The sequence below is a fragment of the Phacochoerus africanus genome, chromosome 4 (assembly GCF_016906955.1).
Source record: "Phacochoerus africanus isolate WHEZ1 chromosome 4, ROS_Pafr_v1, whole genome shotgun sequence".
Taxonomy (NCBI): domain Eukaryota; kingdom Metazoa; phylum Chordata; class Mammalia; order Artiodactyla; family Suidae; genus Phacochoerus; species Phacochoerus africanus.
The window spans coordinates 150154345-150167268 of record NC_062547.1 but is presented as its reverse complement, the minus strand read 5'-3'; the positions used below and the strand labels follow the sequence as shown (position 1 = coordinate 150167268).

At 48.6% G+C, this 12924-nt stretch overlaps 1 protein-coding gene across 6 annotated transcripts in view; it reads left to right on the top strand.

Annotated features, from left to right (window-relative positions):
• Positions 1–944: 944 nt before the first annotated feature.
• Positions 945–12924, top strand: part of SH3TC2 (SH3 domain and tetratricopeptide repeats 2) — a 64854-nt gene continuing 52874 nt past the window's right edge. For 5 of the 6 annotated variants that reach the window (XM_047778996.1, XM_047778993.1, XM_047778994.1 and 2 more), the window contains exons 1-2: positions 945–1176; positions 12531–12629. In XM_047778996.1, the coding sequence (XP_047634952.1) occupies positions 1017–1176; positions 12531–12629 (259 nt within the window). In that variant the 5' untranslated portion in view covers positions 945–1016. Of the gene's footprint in view, positions 1177–12530; positions 12630–12924 lie in introns of those variants that run through there. The other variant, XM_047778999.1, reaches the window with a different exon arrangement.

The following is a 12924-nucleotide window of genomic DNA, read 5'->3' as shown; positions in this document are numbered from 1 at the left end:
TCAAGCCAGGCCTCAGGGACACGGGCGAGACCCTGTCACCTGGGGCTGAACGGTGGTAGATGCAGTGGACACTCGTGCTCCTCCGGGGGGACTGGCCCCCGGGCTGTCCTCCATGCTGTCACTCCAGCGCTCCTTCCAGAATGCAGCCTCGGCCAGACAACCTCCTTCCTTCGCGTGCCTGTGAGACGGACCCCAGCCCCACCTCCCAGCAGCGGCTGTCAGGACCCTGCTTTCTCGCGGCCCACTCGCCACTGACCTTTGCTCGGGGCATTAAAGCAACATTAGGTGCCTAGTGATCCTGGAGCGTGGCTGCTGGGTCAGTCAGGCCTCTAACTTCGCTGGCAGTCGGCAAGTGTTTTCCGTCTCCTTTAGGAGATGTGGGAAGCTTTCTGAAACTTAGTCACCCTGTCAAGAGCATCCTCTGCCCTCTCCTTACCCAGAGCGGAAGGAAGAGTTTGGTCTGGTGGGACCCACTTTTTCTAAGTATTTGTAACCTCAACCTTCCTGGTCCTCCATCCTCTCACCTGGAAGATGCTGGGCCCCCTCGGGAACTTCCCAGCTTCCTTCTGCCCACGACTGTGGGAGGCAGGGCTGGGGGCTGGCTCATCCAGGCTGCTGGGGGTGAGGGGAGACGCTGCGTGCACAGCTCCGCCTCCGCCCCGAGAGCCAAGGGAGGTGGGGGGGGGGCCTCCCCGTGGGCCAAGCCGGCCACGGAGGGAGCAAGAACGGCAGCCTTGGATCTTGGGATGCTCTCTGGCCTCCTCACCACAGCCCCTCCCCTCCCCCTCCAGGAACCAAACTGTGTATCTCCCTCCCAGAATGTGAGGAATGTGCCACAGGCTGATAGGCATGATGCCATCTGCAGAGAGGCGGGTGGGCTCTGCTCCCTTCTGAGGCCTGGCAGTGCAAGGACTCCAGGGCCTGAGGGCCGGGCTGCCCCTCCCATCCTCCCTGGGCCTCCTGCTGCCGCCAAGACCATCAAAGGCTGCATTGTGCCTGAGCGGGACTCGGGCCTCATGTGCCAGGGAGGAGGCAGAGGAGGGACACCGCTGGCAGGCTGTCCCCTGCCAGTGCTCTCAGGCTGGTGCTCCCAGGGGCCTCGGCCCTGGGAGGATGGTGCACACATGGGTGGCTGCTTCTGCATCCCCGGGGAGCCGAGTCCGTCCTGGGGCCTAGGTGAGTTTCCTGGGGGGCCCTGGCCTGTGGCTTGGCTGAGGCCGTGGGCCAGCGACGCTTTAGGGATCTGCTGGTTGAAGAAGCTGCTCTTCCAAAGATGGGAGGTGGCCGCGCTCTGGGGCTTTCTCTCCTCCCTGCCTCCTATAGCTGGTGTCGTTCTGGCTTCGTGAAAGGGGCTGAAGCCTGGGGAATCCCTACTTTCCCTGAAGAAAGAGGCTTTGAGCTGCTCTAGGAGGGGAGAGAAGGCTGCTCTCGGCTGCCACTCCCAGGGAGTGACTAAGCCCTTCCTGCCTTTCTTCCCAAGATTCCCTGGTCAGGAAGGAAGCTCAGGCAGTGAATTCCTCTGAGGCCCAGGAGTGGTCATAAACTTGGCCTCAGTCACTCGGCCATATTTTTGTCAGGATTACTGTTACTGGAGAAAAACAGGCAGTTTCCTGCCTCCTACCTGTCACAGCGTGATCTTTTGTTTTGTTTTAAACTTTAGTACGTCAGCGTGAGGTCAGAGTTGTTGCTCTCACAAAGTGTCAGGTCATCTGAGACTTAACATGAGGTGACCAACCTTGCTGATCTGCCCGGGACCCAGGGCTTTCCCAGGGCACCGGCAGGGCTCACACCGGGACAGGCGCAGGCAAGCAGGTTGCGGGTCACCTGCCCCTCGTCTTTTCAGAGCAAGACCTGTGGTCGTGTGCAAGGCCTCCGCCAGCATGCGGGCGGGCTCTGGGGGAGGAGGGGGAGTGGGGGAGGGCTTGTTTGGGAGGCAGAAGACCCTTCGCAACGGGTCATCACTGCCAGCCTTGTTAGAATTTGGTGTCTTCCTGGACCACCACTGTGCCTCCTTGGAGGGGGAGCCCAGGGGAACCCCAGCCTCTGCTAGATGGCTTCCCCTTATGAGGTCTTGTGACAGGGGCTCGACAACGTGGACGTCACCAGGCGTTTCCTAAAGGGACCTGAAGCAGCCACGTTTGCTTCCTCAGCTTGAAGTCCCAGCCTAGGCACCTTGGCACCTCCTGCAGAGAGAGGCTCCCAGACTAAAGCCACCCTGGACTTAAAAATATAAGTAAAAATACCCCCCAAATAACACCCTTGACCCAGAAGCCACGGACCTTCAGCTGGAAAATGTTTTGTTTCTCCACATTTCTAAGAAGCACACACTTTTGAGGCCCTCCCTGTGTATCTGTGTCACTGTGCCCACGGGAGCAGATGTAGAGGCTGCGGAACCATGAAGGATCACGCGTCTGTAAGGCAGGGACGCGGGTTCTAGATGTGACTCAGTCTGCCTCCTGTCAGGCAGGCATCTTCGTGGTTAAACACCTGGCCTTTGAGGTCAGAGCCTCTGGGTTCAATCTTGGTTCTCTGATTGGACTTGAGCACTGTATTTAACCTCTCCGTACTTCAGCTTCGTCGCCTGTAGATTTGATATCATTATCCTTTCTCGTACGTTTGTGGTGGGGATTAACTCTACATGTGAAATACTTAAAACAACCTGGCACACAATTAAGCACAATAAATAAGATGAGGCGCATTAATCATCTCTCTGTGACCATGGCATATCACACACTCAAGGCCTGCCGCTGCTCATCTAGAAAATGAGCGAGCTGCCAAATCAGCTTGTGGATGTATCTTAGGGAGCCCTGCCCCTGTTCCCTGACCCCCAGCTTCAGCTGGAGCAGCTCTGCTTCTGTTTGACACCCTGTGTTTGAGTCCACGATGTCTTGTAAAAGAATTCTAGAGCTTAAAGGAAACAAACCGCTGAGCACATTCTCACAGTTCCTATGACATTATCATTCAATTATCCTATTGTTTCGCCACATTTTTGCCATCGCACTGGCTGGCATCCTGAGTTTACTTTTCTACTCAGTCAGCCTGATGTTATTTCCAGTGAGCCTTTTCATGCCATTTCCCCAAACCGTTTTCTGAACTTGTCAGGGAGCTTCCCTGCGGAGCATGATATGGATGTCACAGGTCTGAGGCCAGCTGTTAAAAATATCTCCTTCCACCTTCCTTTGTTTACCAAGGGAAATGGAACAAAGTATGACAGACACGCCCTGGAGGGAGTTAACAGTGTGTGACTCGGGCAAGCCCCCTGAGGTCTTCGAGCCTGTTTTCCCGTCTGTAAAATGGACCTAATGACAGCATCTTTCGCATGAAGCTTTGGTGAGGATTCAATCAGACAATGCCTCTCATGGATTTAGCACAGCGTCTGGCCTCTGACGACTCCTCAGTAACTGTGCTGTTTCACTGTTAGCCAGGAGGGGCCTCTCTACATCCCTCCCCCCAGTTACCGGGGCGGGGCCACCAGAGTAGAAGTCTGTGCTCCTTTGCTTTGGCGGCTGCTGCAATGATGCCTATTTACGTGCGCGCAGACAGCTAGGCCGACAGTCCTCAGGGGTTAGGCAGGCAGAAAGGGGAAGGCCTGACAGCACTGAGCCCTGCCCGGCTGCCCAGCGGGTGGCTGTGGGGTGACATAATGACAAACGCCGTCCCTGCCTGCCTCCAGGCACGCTGTATTCTCACTCATGAACTCTGCCTATAACATCTGTTCCTGTGATGTTTCTCACTGGCTCACACACAGTGAGAAACATTCCTCACTCTTGATTGAACATGGGCAGGAAGTGGGTTTCAGGTAAATGCATCATTTCTGACTTCAGGTCCCCTGGAGATTCTTGCCACTACAACTGTACTGAACCACAGGTGCTCACTTAGGATCAAAGAGCAAGTCACGTCAAGACTAGGGAGTTCCCTTGTGGGACAGTAGGTTACGGATCCAGTGTTGTCACCGCAGAGGCTTATGTCGCTGCTATGGCATGGGCTCAGCCCCTGGCCCAGGAACTTTCACATGCCGTGGGTGCAGCCAAAAAAAGATTTGTTGGTCTAAAAGCCTCCAGCACTGTCCTCTTATCTTTCAAGGCCATCCTGAAGAAATCTGGCAGTCTTAGGCCCTTAAACAGAGGGTGTGGGGGAAGAGATACATTTGCCTGCCTTGATGGCTGTTGTTTGCGACTTTCCTTTCAACCTTTTTTGGTAAAAGTGAATCATGAGGAGATGCAGGCTGAATACTGACAAAAGCAATTGATGCTTCACATTTAAACTTTAAAAAACTTGTGAGCCACTTTGAATATACCAATAGTAGAAAATATTAGAAACATATGCAAATTTATACTTTACCTATTAGCTTTAGAACTTCATTTACTTAAAAAAATAAAACATTATAAATATACTTTGGGCTCCCTGGGTTTTCCTCAATCTCATTACCCTTGCTTCCTCCCCCAAATTAATCACATTTATGAATTCAGGGCTTTTGTGCTTTTATTACATATTTGTTTACTTATAATCATTGCAAAGAATTTATTTTGAAGATTTTTAAACTTAAAATGATATATTATGCAACCTGATGTTTTTGGCTCAATATTATTATCTAAGACCAAGTCAAGTAGACAGATACAGCTGTGGTTCTAAATTGATATTCATCCCAACCAGGGCCATGTGGGGTTACATCCTAAAAACTGTTGGTGCTGTGCTCACTGGGTTGAAGGAAGACAAGGGGGCGGAGGACGAAGCAGGCAGGGCAAGGTTTACTGTTCAGTTTTCTTGTTAAAACTGGGGGTGTGGGGGATGGGTGGGATCAGGAGAGACAAAGAGGAGAAATGGGGGTGACTTCTCATTTCTGGAAAGCTTCTGGAGTAAAATGTAGTTTGTAGTTCTTTTTTTTTCTTTTCATCTCTTATGATACAATGATTATTTTTAGAACTTTATTTGGATTTTTATCTTTTTTGTTATGTACCTATTGTAGATTTTTGGTTTGTGGTTACTATGCATATATCAGTCCTGGTAACAGACAGATATATATATATATATCTGTCTGATATATATATATATATATATATATATATATACTTTTTTTTTAGGGCTGCACCTGTGGCATATGGATGTTCCCTGGCTAGGGGCTGAACTGGAGCTGCAGCTGTCAGCCTATGCCACAGCCATGCCAGATCTAAGCCTGCAGCACAGCTCACAGCAACGCTAGATCCTTTAACCCACTGAGTGAGGCTAGGGATCGAATCCACATCCTCATGGATACTAGTCGGTTTCCACAACAGGAACTCCCACATACATATTTGTGTTGTGTGTTCTCTAACCACTTATTGTGACTATAGATGATTTACTACTTTTTAAACTTTCATACTAGCTTTATATGCAGTTGATTTACTTTACTGCATATTTGCCTTCACTAATAAACGTTCTCCTTTCATTTTTTTAAAATTTTTTTAAATTTTTATTTTTTGTCTTTTTGCTGTTTCTTGGGCCGCTCCCGCGGCATATGGAGGTTCCCAGGCTAGGGGTCTAATCGGAGCCGTAGCCACCGGCCTACGCCAGAGCCACAGCAATGCGGGATCCGAGCCGCGTCTGCAACCTACACCACAGCTCACGGCAACACCGGATCGTCAACCCACTGAGCAAGGGCAGGGACCGAACCCGCAACCTCATGGTTCCTAGTCGGATTCGTTAACCACTGCGCCACGACGGGAACTCCACGTTCTCCTTTCATAACTTTCATGTTTCAAGTTGTGGCCTTTTCTTGTTCACTATCAGATGTCCCTTTAAAAGCTTTTTGTAAAGCTTGGTGGTGCTGCACTCTTTTAGCTTTTGTTTGTTTGCCAAACTTGTGATCTCTCCACCGAATCTGAACTACAGCCTTTCCTGTCAAGTATTCTGGTAGTAGGTTCCTCCTTTCCAATGCATTGTGCTGCTCCCTTCCGGCCTGCATAGTTTTTGCTGAAGAGTCCGCTAATAGCCCTATGGGAGTTCCTCTGTTATGTAATTTGTTGCTTTCACCTTGAGGCTTTTAATAGTCTCCCTTTATCTTTTACTTTTGTCATTTTAACTACAATGCCTCTCGGTGTGGGTCCCTTTGTGCTGATCCTGTTTGGGACCTGTACCATTCCTGTAGCTGGAGGTCGGTTTCCTTTCCCAGGGTAAACAGTTTTCAGCTATTGTGTCTCCAAACATGTGCTGTGTCCCTTTCTTGCTCTCGCTCTTTTCCTTCTGGGGCTCCTTTAACATGAGTGGTAGTTAGCATGCTTGATGCTGTCCTAGGTCTCATAAGCCGCCTTCATTTCTTTTTATTCTTTTCTGTTTCCAGCTTCAGTGATTTCCAGTACTCTGTCTTCCAGCTAGCTGATCTGTACCTCTACAGCATCTAATCTACTTTTGATTCCTTCCTGTGTATTTTTTGTATCAGTGATTATATTCATTTGTTTCTTTATATTTTCTGGATTTCTGTTAAAAACTGCTGCCTTCTCACTCTGTTCATCTGATCTGAGTTCTCTGAACATCTTTCTGAGCATTACCTTGAACTATCTGTCAGGTGAACTGCCCATCGCCACTTCACTTAGTTATTCTTCTGGGATTTTATCTTGTTCCTTTTGTTGGAGTGTATTCTTCTGTTGCTTCATTTTGCCTAATTTGCTTTTTTAAAAATTTCTGTGTGTTAGGTAGCTTGATTATGTTTCACGACCCTAGAGTAGCCTTTTGTAGATGTCCACAAGCTACTGAACAACCAAGGAATCAAAATTTTTTCAAAAATTACTCTGAGACCAATGAAAAAGGAAATATTCCAAAACTCATGGGATGCAGCAAAAACAGTTCTAACAGGAAAGTTCATAGCAATGAATGCCTACCTCAAAAAATAAGAAAAGTCTCAAATAAATGAATTAACACCTCAAGAAACTAGAAAAAGGGCAAATGAAGCCCAAAGGCAATAGAAAAAAAGAAATAACAAAGATTAGAGGAGAAATAAAATAGAGACTAGAAAATTTTAAAAGATAAATAAATTTAGGATCTGATTCTTTGAAAAGATGAAGAAAATTGACAAACTTAAGACTCAAAGAAAAAATAGAGAAAACTTGAATTTTAAAAAATCAGAAATGAAAGAGCAGATATCACAGCTAATACCATAGAAATACAAAGTTTTTCAAGCACATGCTATGAATAATTATATATCTACAAATTGGACAGCCTAGAGAAAAAAAGATAAATTCCTAGAAACATACAATCTAACACGAATGAATCATGAATAAATAAACAAAAAGCTAAACAGACCAATTACTAGCAGGGCGATTGATTCAGTAATCCAAACTCCCCTAACAAACAGAAGTCCAGGACCAGATGGCTTCACAGGTGAGTTCCATTGAGTATTAAAAGAAGAATTAGTGTCAAACCTACCTAAACTCTTCCAAAAAATAGAATACAAGGAAACTCTTCTAAACTCATTTTACAAGGCCAGCATTACCCTGGTACCAAAGGCAGACAAGGACTCTATAAGAGAAAAAACAAAACAAAACAAAACAAAACTGCAGGAGTTTTTTACTGGAAAACATAGATACAAAACTCTTCAACAAAATGAGGAAACTGAATTCAGCAGTTCATTAAAGGGGTCTTACACCAATGTAAAATAAGGCTCACTTGAGAGATTCAAGAATGGTTCAACATTCACAAATCAGTCAGTGTAATAAATCACACTGATATAATGAAGGATGAAAGTTATCACCTCAATAAAGTCAGAGAAACCATTTGACAAAATTCAGTGTTCATTTATGATAAAAACTGTCAACTAAGTGGTGATAAAAGTTATGTACTTCAATAAAACAATCATACACGATAGGCCCCCAGCTAATATCACACTCAATGGTGAAGAGCTGAAATAATTTCTTCTATGATCAGGATAAAGACAAAGATGCCTGCTCTCAGCACGTGTAATCAAAATAGTATTGAAAGACCTATCCACAGCTAGTAAGCAAGAAAAAGAAATAAAAGACTCTCAGTTTGGAAAGGAAGAAGTAAAACTGCCTTTATTTGCAGATGTATCTATGCATGTATTCAGCTTGATGTACTACTGTCAAACAGCTTCCCAAAGTGAAAATTTTTTAAATTTATTCTCATACTTGCAGTATATGGGAGTTCTAGTTGCTGTGTATCTTACAAACACTTGGCTTTACCCATTTTATTTTTATTTCTCATTTTCACCAGTCTGTACAGTGGTGTTTCACTGTGGGTTTTTCATTTTCCTGATGAACTTCAGAAATTTTTCGTAAATTTACTGGCTATTTGGATGTTTTCCTTTTTAAGGAAATTTCTGACTACCCTCAGGTCATGCAGATACTCTTCCATATTTTGCTCCAAGTTTTTACTTTCTTTCTTTTTAGGGACACACCTGCAGCATAAGGAAGTTCCAGGGCTAGAGGTCAAATGAAAGCTTCAGCTGCCAGCCTATGCCACAGCCACAGCAACCTTGGATCTGAGCTCCATCTGTGACCTATGCCACAGCTTGTGGCAATGCAGAATCCTTAACCTACTGAGTAAGGTCAGGGATCGAACCTGCATCCTCACAGACACTATGTTGGGTTCTTAACCCACTAAGCCACAATGGGAACTTCTGTACAGGTCTCTCTCTCTCTTTTTTTTTTAGCAACTTTTTTTTTGTATTTTTTGCTATTTTTTGGGCCGCTCCTACGGCATATGGAGGTTCCCAGGCTAGGGGTCGAATCAGAGCTGTAGCCACTGGCCTACACCAGAGCCACAGCAACGCGGGATCCGAGCCGTGTCTGCAACCTACACCACAGCTCATGGCAACGCCAGATCGTTAACCCACTGAGCGAGGCCAGGGATCGAACCCGCAACCTCATGGTTCCTACTCGGATTCGTTAACCACTGCGCCACGACGGGAACCCCTCTCTCTCTTTTTTAAATAAGCACCTAGGAGTTCCTGCTGTGGAGCAATGGATGCAGGTTTGATCCCTGGCTGGCACAGTGGGTTAAGGATCTGGCATTCCCCCAGCCACAGTTAAGGTCATAACTGTGGCTTGGATTTGATCCCTGGCCTGGGAACTCTATATGCCACGAGCAGCCAAAAAAGAAAAGAGTAAGCACCTAAATAATTCTGAGGCATATCATCGACAAATCACATTTAGCAAACTGTGATATTCTGCTCTAAACTTCACATGTCCTTTAAGAGCTGCGTGCCTCGCCCTCTCCCCCAAACTAGAGTCACCATCCTGGACCTCCTTCTTCAAGGTTGGCTCACGCCATGGCCCAGCACGGTCTTCTGGCAATTGTTTCTTCTCATGGAGTCTTACATAAAGCTCGCCAGGGCTGGGTATACACGAGCGAGCTGGCAGTTTGGGGACTGTGATGGCGAAAACAAATACCCCATAGGGGTGGCAACAAATACTCAGCCCTAGCTGACCGTGGCCAGACGAGCATGGGGCCTCAGGCTAGAGTTCTTCCAGTTTTCAAAGCCAAGCCAAGCATCTGAGTAAAACATCCTGATTTCTAAATGACGTAGAGCAATCCAACCTCTAAAAATTCACTGCGTGGGGAAAATAAAACAAGAAAAAAATGTTTGTGGGTCTTCTACGGCCTGCAGCCTCCGGTACACCAGGTGCCGAACTTCGTGCTGGAGCAGCAGGCAGGCTGTCGTGCCCACTGCGCCCGCGGGCACCGAGGAGCCTCACCCAGGAGCCCATCAGAAACGCAGGACCTCAGGCTTTCAACTATCGAGGCAGAATCTGTATTTTCTCAGCATCCCCAGGTGACTCACACGCTCCTCAAACCTTGACAACTTTATGAAGCTATGTGGTTCTCAATACTGGCTCACAGCCGAATTACTCGAGGAACTTAAGCCTAATACCTGCACCGGCGTGGAAGGGTCGCGCTCTCCCCGGCCAGGCCTGCGCCGCCCCGAACGAGGGGCAGATGTCACGGCGAACAGGCTCCTCTTCTCCTTCCGCCCCGCGGGCTCCTGGACGCTCCTCTTGCCCGCGGGTGGTGTGTGGAGGGCAGAGGTGCAAAACCCCGCCAGACCTTGGTCTCCAACCCCGTGGTTCACGTTGCCTGCGGGCTCGGGGTGGGGGTGGGGCGCGCGGGGGGCGCGGGGGGGGGGGCGCGGGGGGCGCGAGGGGGGGCCTGACGCGCGGCCACTTCCGCCTCGCCTTCCCCTCTGGTCTCGCGAGTTTCGGTGTGTCTCGCGAGGCTTCCCGCCGCCTCACGCCGTGCGTGCAGCACGCTCAGGGAGCCACGCGGCACGCACCACGCTCGGGGCACCTCGCACCCCCCTTGTCCCGGGGCGCTTTCTGGGGTGTCCCTCGGATGCCTGAAACTGAGCAGCGGCGTCATTTCCGTTTCCAGAGACCACCTCGCCGTCCCCTGAGGTGGCGCGTCCCGTGAGCAGCCTGCTTGGGGGTCGAGACGTGGAGCGGGCAGGCCTGGGCCCCGGTGGGGCGGGTGCCTCGTCGCGGTCGTCCTCACTGCGTGCTGGCGGACGGACGTGGCCGCGTGTCCCCCTTCGCCAGGGTCGTGGGCGGGCCGGCCGTGCGAAGCCAGGATCTGTCAGGCCTGTTGGGCCAACCCCCGCTGAGGCAGACGGACGGGCCTGGGCCTTGCGAGCTTCCCCCTCCCGGCCGACCGGGAAGGCGCACGTCGGCCCCAGGCTGACCCGGCCCCGCGAGAACTGGCGCCACTCGAGTGGCCCTGTGGCCCTGGTGCGGAGCTGGTGGGTGGGGGCAGCGGCCCCGGTGAGAAAACCTGTAGCGACCCGACAGGGAGCCTTGGGGTACCTGCCCTCCCCCCGCAGCGGGTGGGCAGAACCCTTCAGCTTCACATGGAGGCTTAGCAGGCCTCACGGTGAGGCCAAGGGCAGCTCTATGGAAAAGAAAAAGAAGAAAAAAGGGAAAGAGAAAAATACCTGTGACAGGGCTGCACCATGAACAATGGAATTCAGCATTTCTGGAGATGAGGCCTGGGCACTGATGTATTTAAAACGCAATCTGGGTGATTTGAATATGCAGCGCTAATTTAGATCCAGTCCTCATTTATGATCTGGAAAAGTGAAATCTCAAAAAATGGACAGATGGCCTATCTTGACAAGCCTCAAGTAATATATAACTTGTATCTCATGATTACCGAGCTAGAAACTTTGTTGCTGCAGTTACTTTTGGTTCCCCGAGGGGCAGAACTGCAAAATGATCCCAGTCGCCTGACTCTAGCTCATTATCGCCAGCTTTCTAGCTAAGCCTCGCTTTCAGCACTGACCCTCTAACGGAATTTATTAGATGAAGGGCTGTGAGCTGATGGGCCCCTCCTTCAGCTCATTCAAGCCAAAATCCATTTCATTCTCCCAGTTCATCACCCCCCTCCCCCAAAGTGCTAACTGCCTGCACTATGAAGAAACAGAAGAGTCTCCGCATGGGTCTCAATCTCCCGCTGTGTAGGCCTGGAAGGAGGCAGAGACTCCTGGCAGCAGTGTGAGGACTTCGATTCGGTGTTAACCAGCAGTGACGAGATGGCGTGTGGTGACGTCATCCCTCTTCAACACGCTTGGGTTGCATCAGGAGAAGCACAGGTCCAGAATCCAAACTTCATAGGTCTTTCCGATCCACCACTTCACAGTTGAAGAAGTTGGATGAATGAAATGAGTAACTTGTAAATAGTGGTTGAACCAAGTTTCTTAATCTCACTTTCCAGTATCAGGTAGTGCTTCTAATGTTCTGACCCCATGGTGGAGTCCTTGAGCAGTTTGCTCAAAAGATTAGGATGACCAAGAGTAACATGTGAAGGACTTGACGTTCTTCTGATATAGTTTGAGGATAGCATAAAGGAGGCCCACATTCCATATCAATTCTTGTGAAATTCCCTTCTGTCCTTTCATATCTACTGCCTTGTGCATTGTAGCTGCGCTCTCTGTCTCTTTCCAGCTCTATGCCATCAAAAATCGCCTCTTTCCTAACCCTAGTCTGTGCTATGATCTTCTTTTCTCTCATTTTCACTCCAGTTTTATAGCGGAAAAGACAGGAACATTTTGGAAAGCTAGGAAGGAAAGGTGTCCCATACAGAACTCTATGCAGTGGGCAGATAGAAGGGCAGTCTGGGGGCAATGACACATTTCAGGGCCATTACAGTCATGCCCAAGCCATCTCCCAAATGATGCCCTTCTCCCTTGCTCCACCCCAGCACTTCTGTTATCCACCTTGCTGTAGTCAAATGAGTGGTGACCTCGTAGGCTCAGCAGATATTGAGCACCTTCAGTATGCTAAGCCATGGGACTCAGCCAGATTTATGGGTGGGAAATATTTTTTAATAAAGTGGAAACACCCAGACTGCTGTAGGATTGAGGTAGCCTGAGTGACAGTTCTTTGGTAACAGTTGAGTACTAAATAAGTTTAAAGCCATGGTGATAATTATTAGAATTCTTCCAGGCTACCAGCCCTGGAGGGAAAATGATCACTCGATAAAAAACTGCACTCTTTGCTTACGGCTTTCTTAACACTCTCACAAATGATCTTTCATTTTATCTCCTCCAGGTAAAGAAACTCCTTCCAAGGATCCAACCATATCGAGTGAGTTTATACCCTCATCTGAAAACAAGGAAAAATGTTTCCTGTCACAGAACATGACTCCAGGTATCTAAACCCCAAAGACAAAGCCTATTAAAATATTTTCCGTGTGGAACACTGCAGTAATTCCCTTATCAATCCTATCTGCAACTTCCCTCCCTCTCATCTTTCTAGGCACCACCATCAAATACAGCTCTGTAGGCATGGCCTTGACTGTGGTACTTGCTCACAGATCTTCCAGTGCTCCCGCTGCACATAAGGTTAAGGAAAACCATGTCAGGTTGATGCTCAGAGGTTTTCACAATCAGGCACTTAATTAGGTACTTCATACCTATTCGCTGTGTTCAGTGAAGCATGTCAT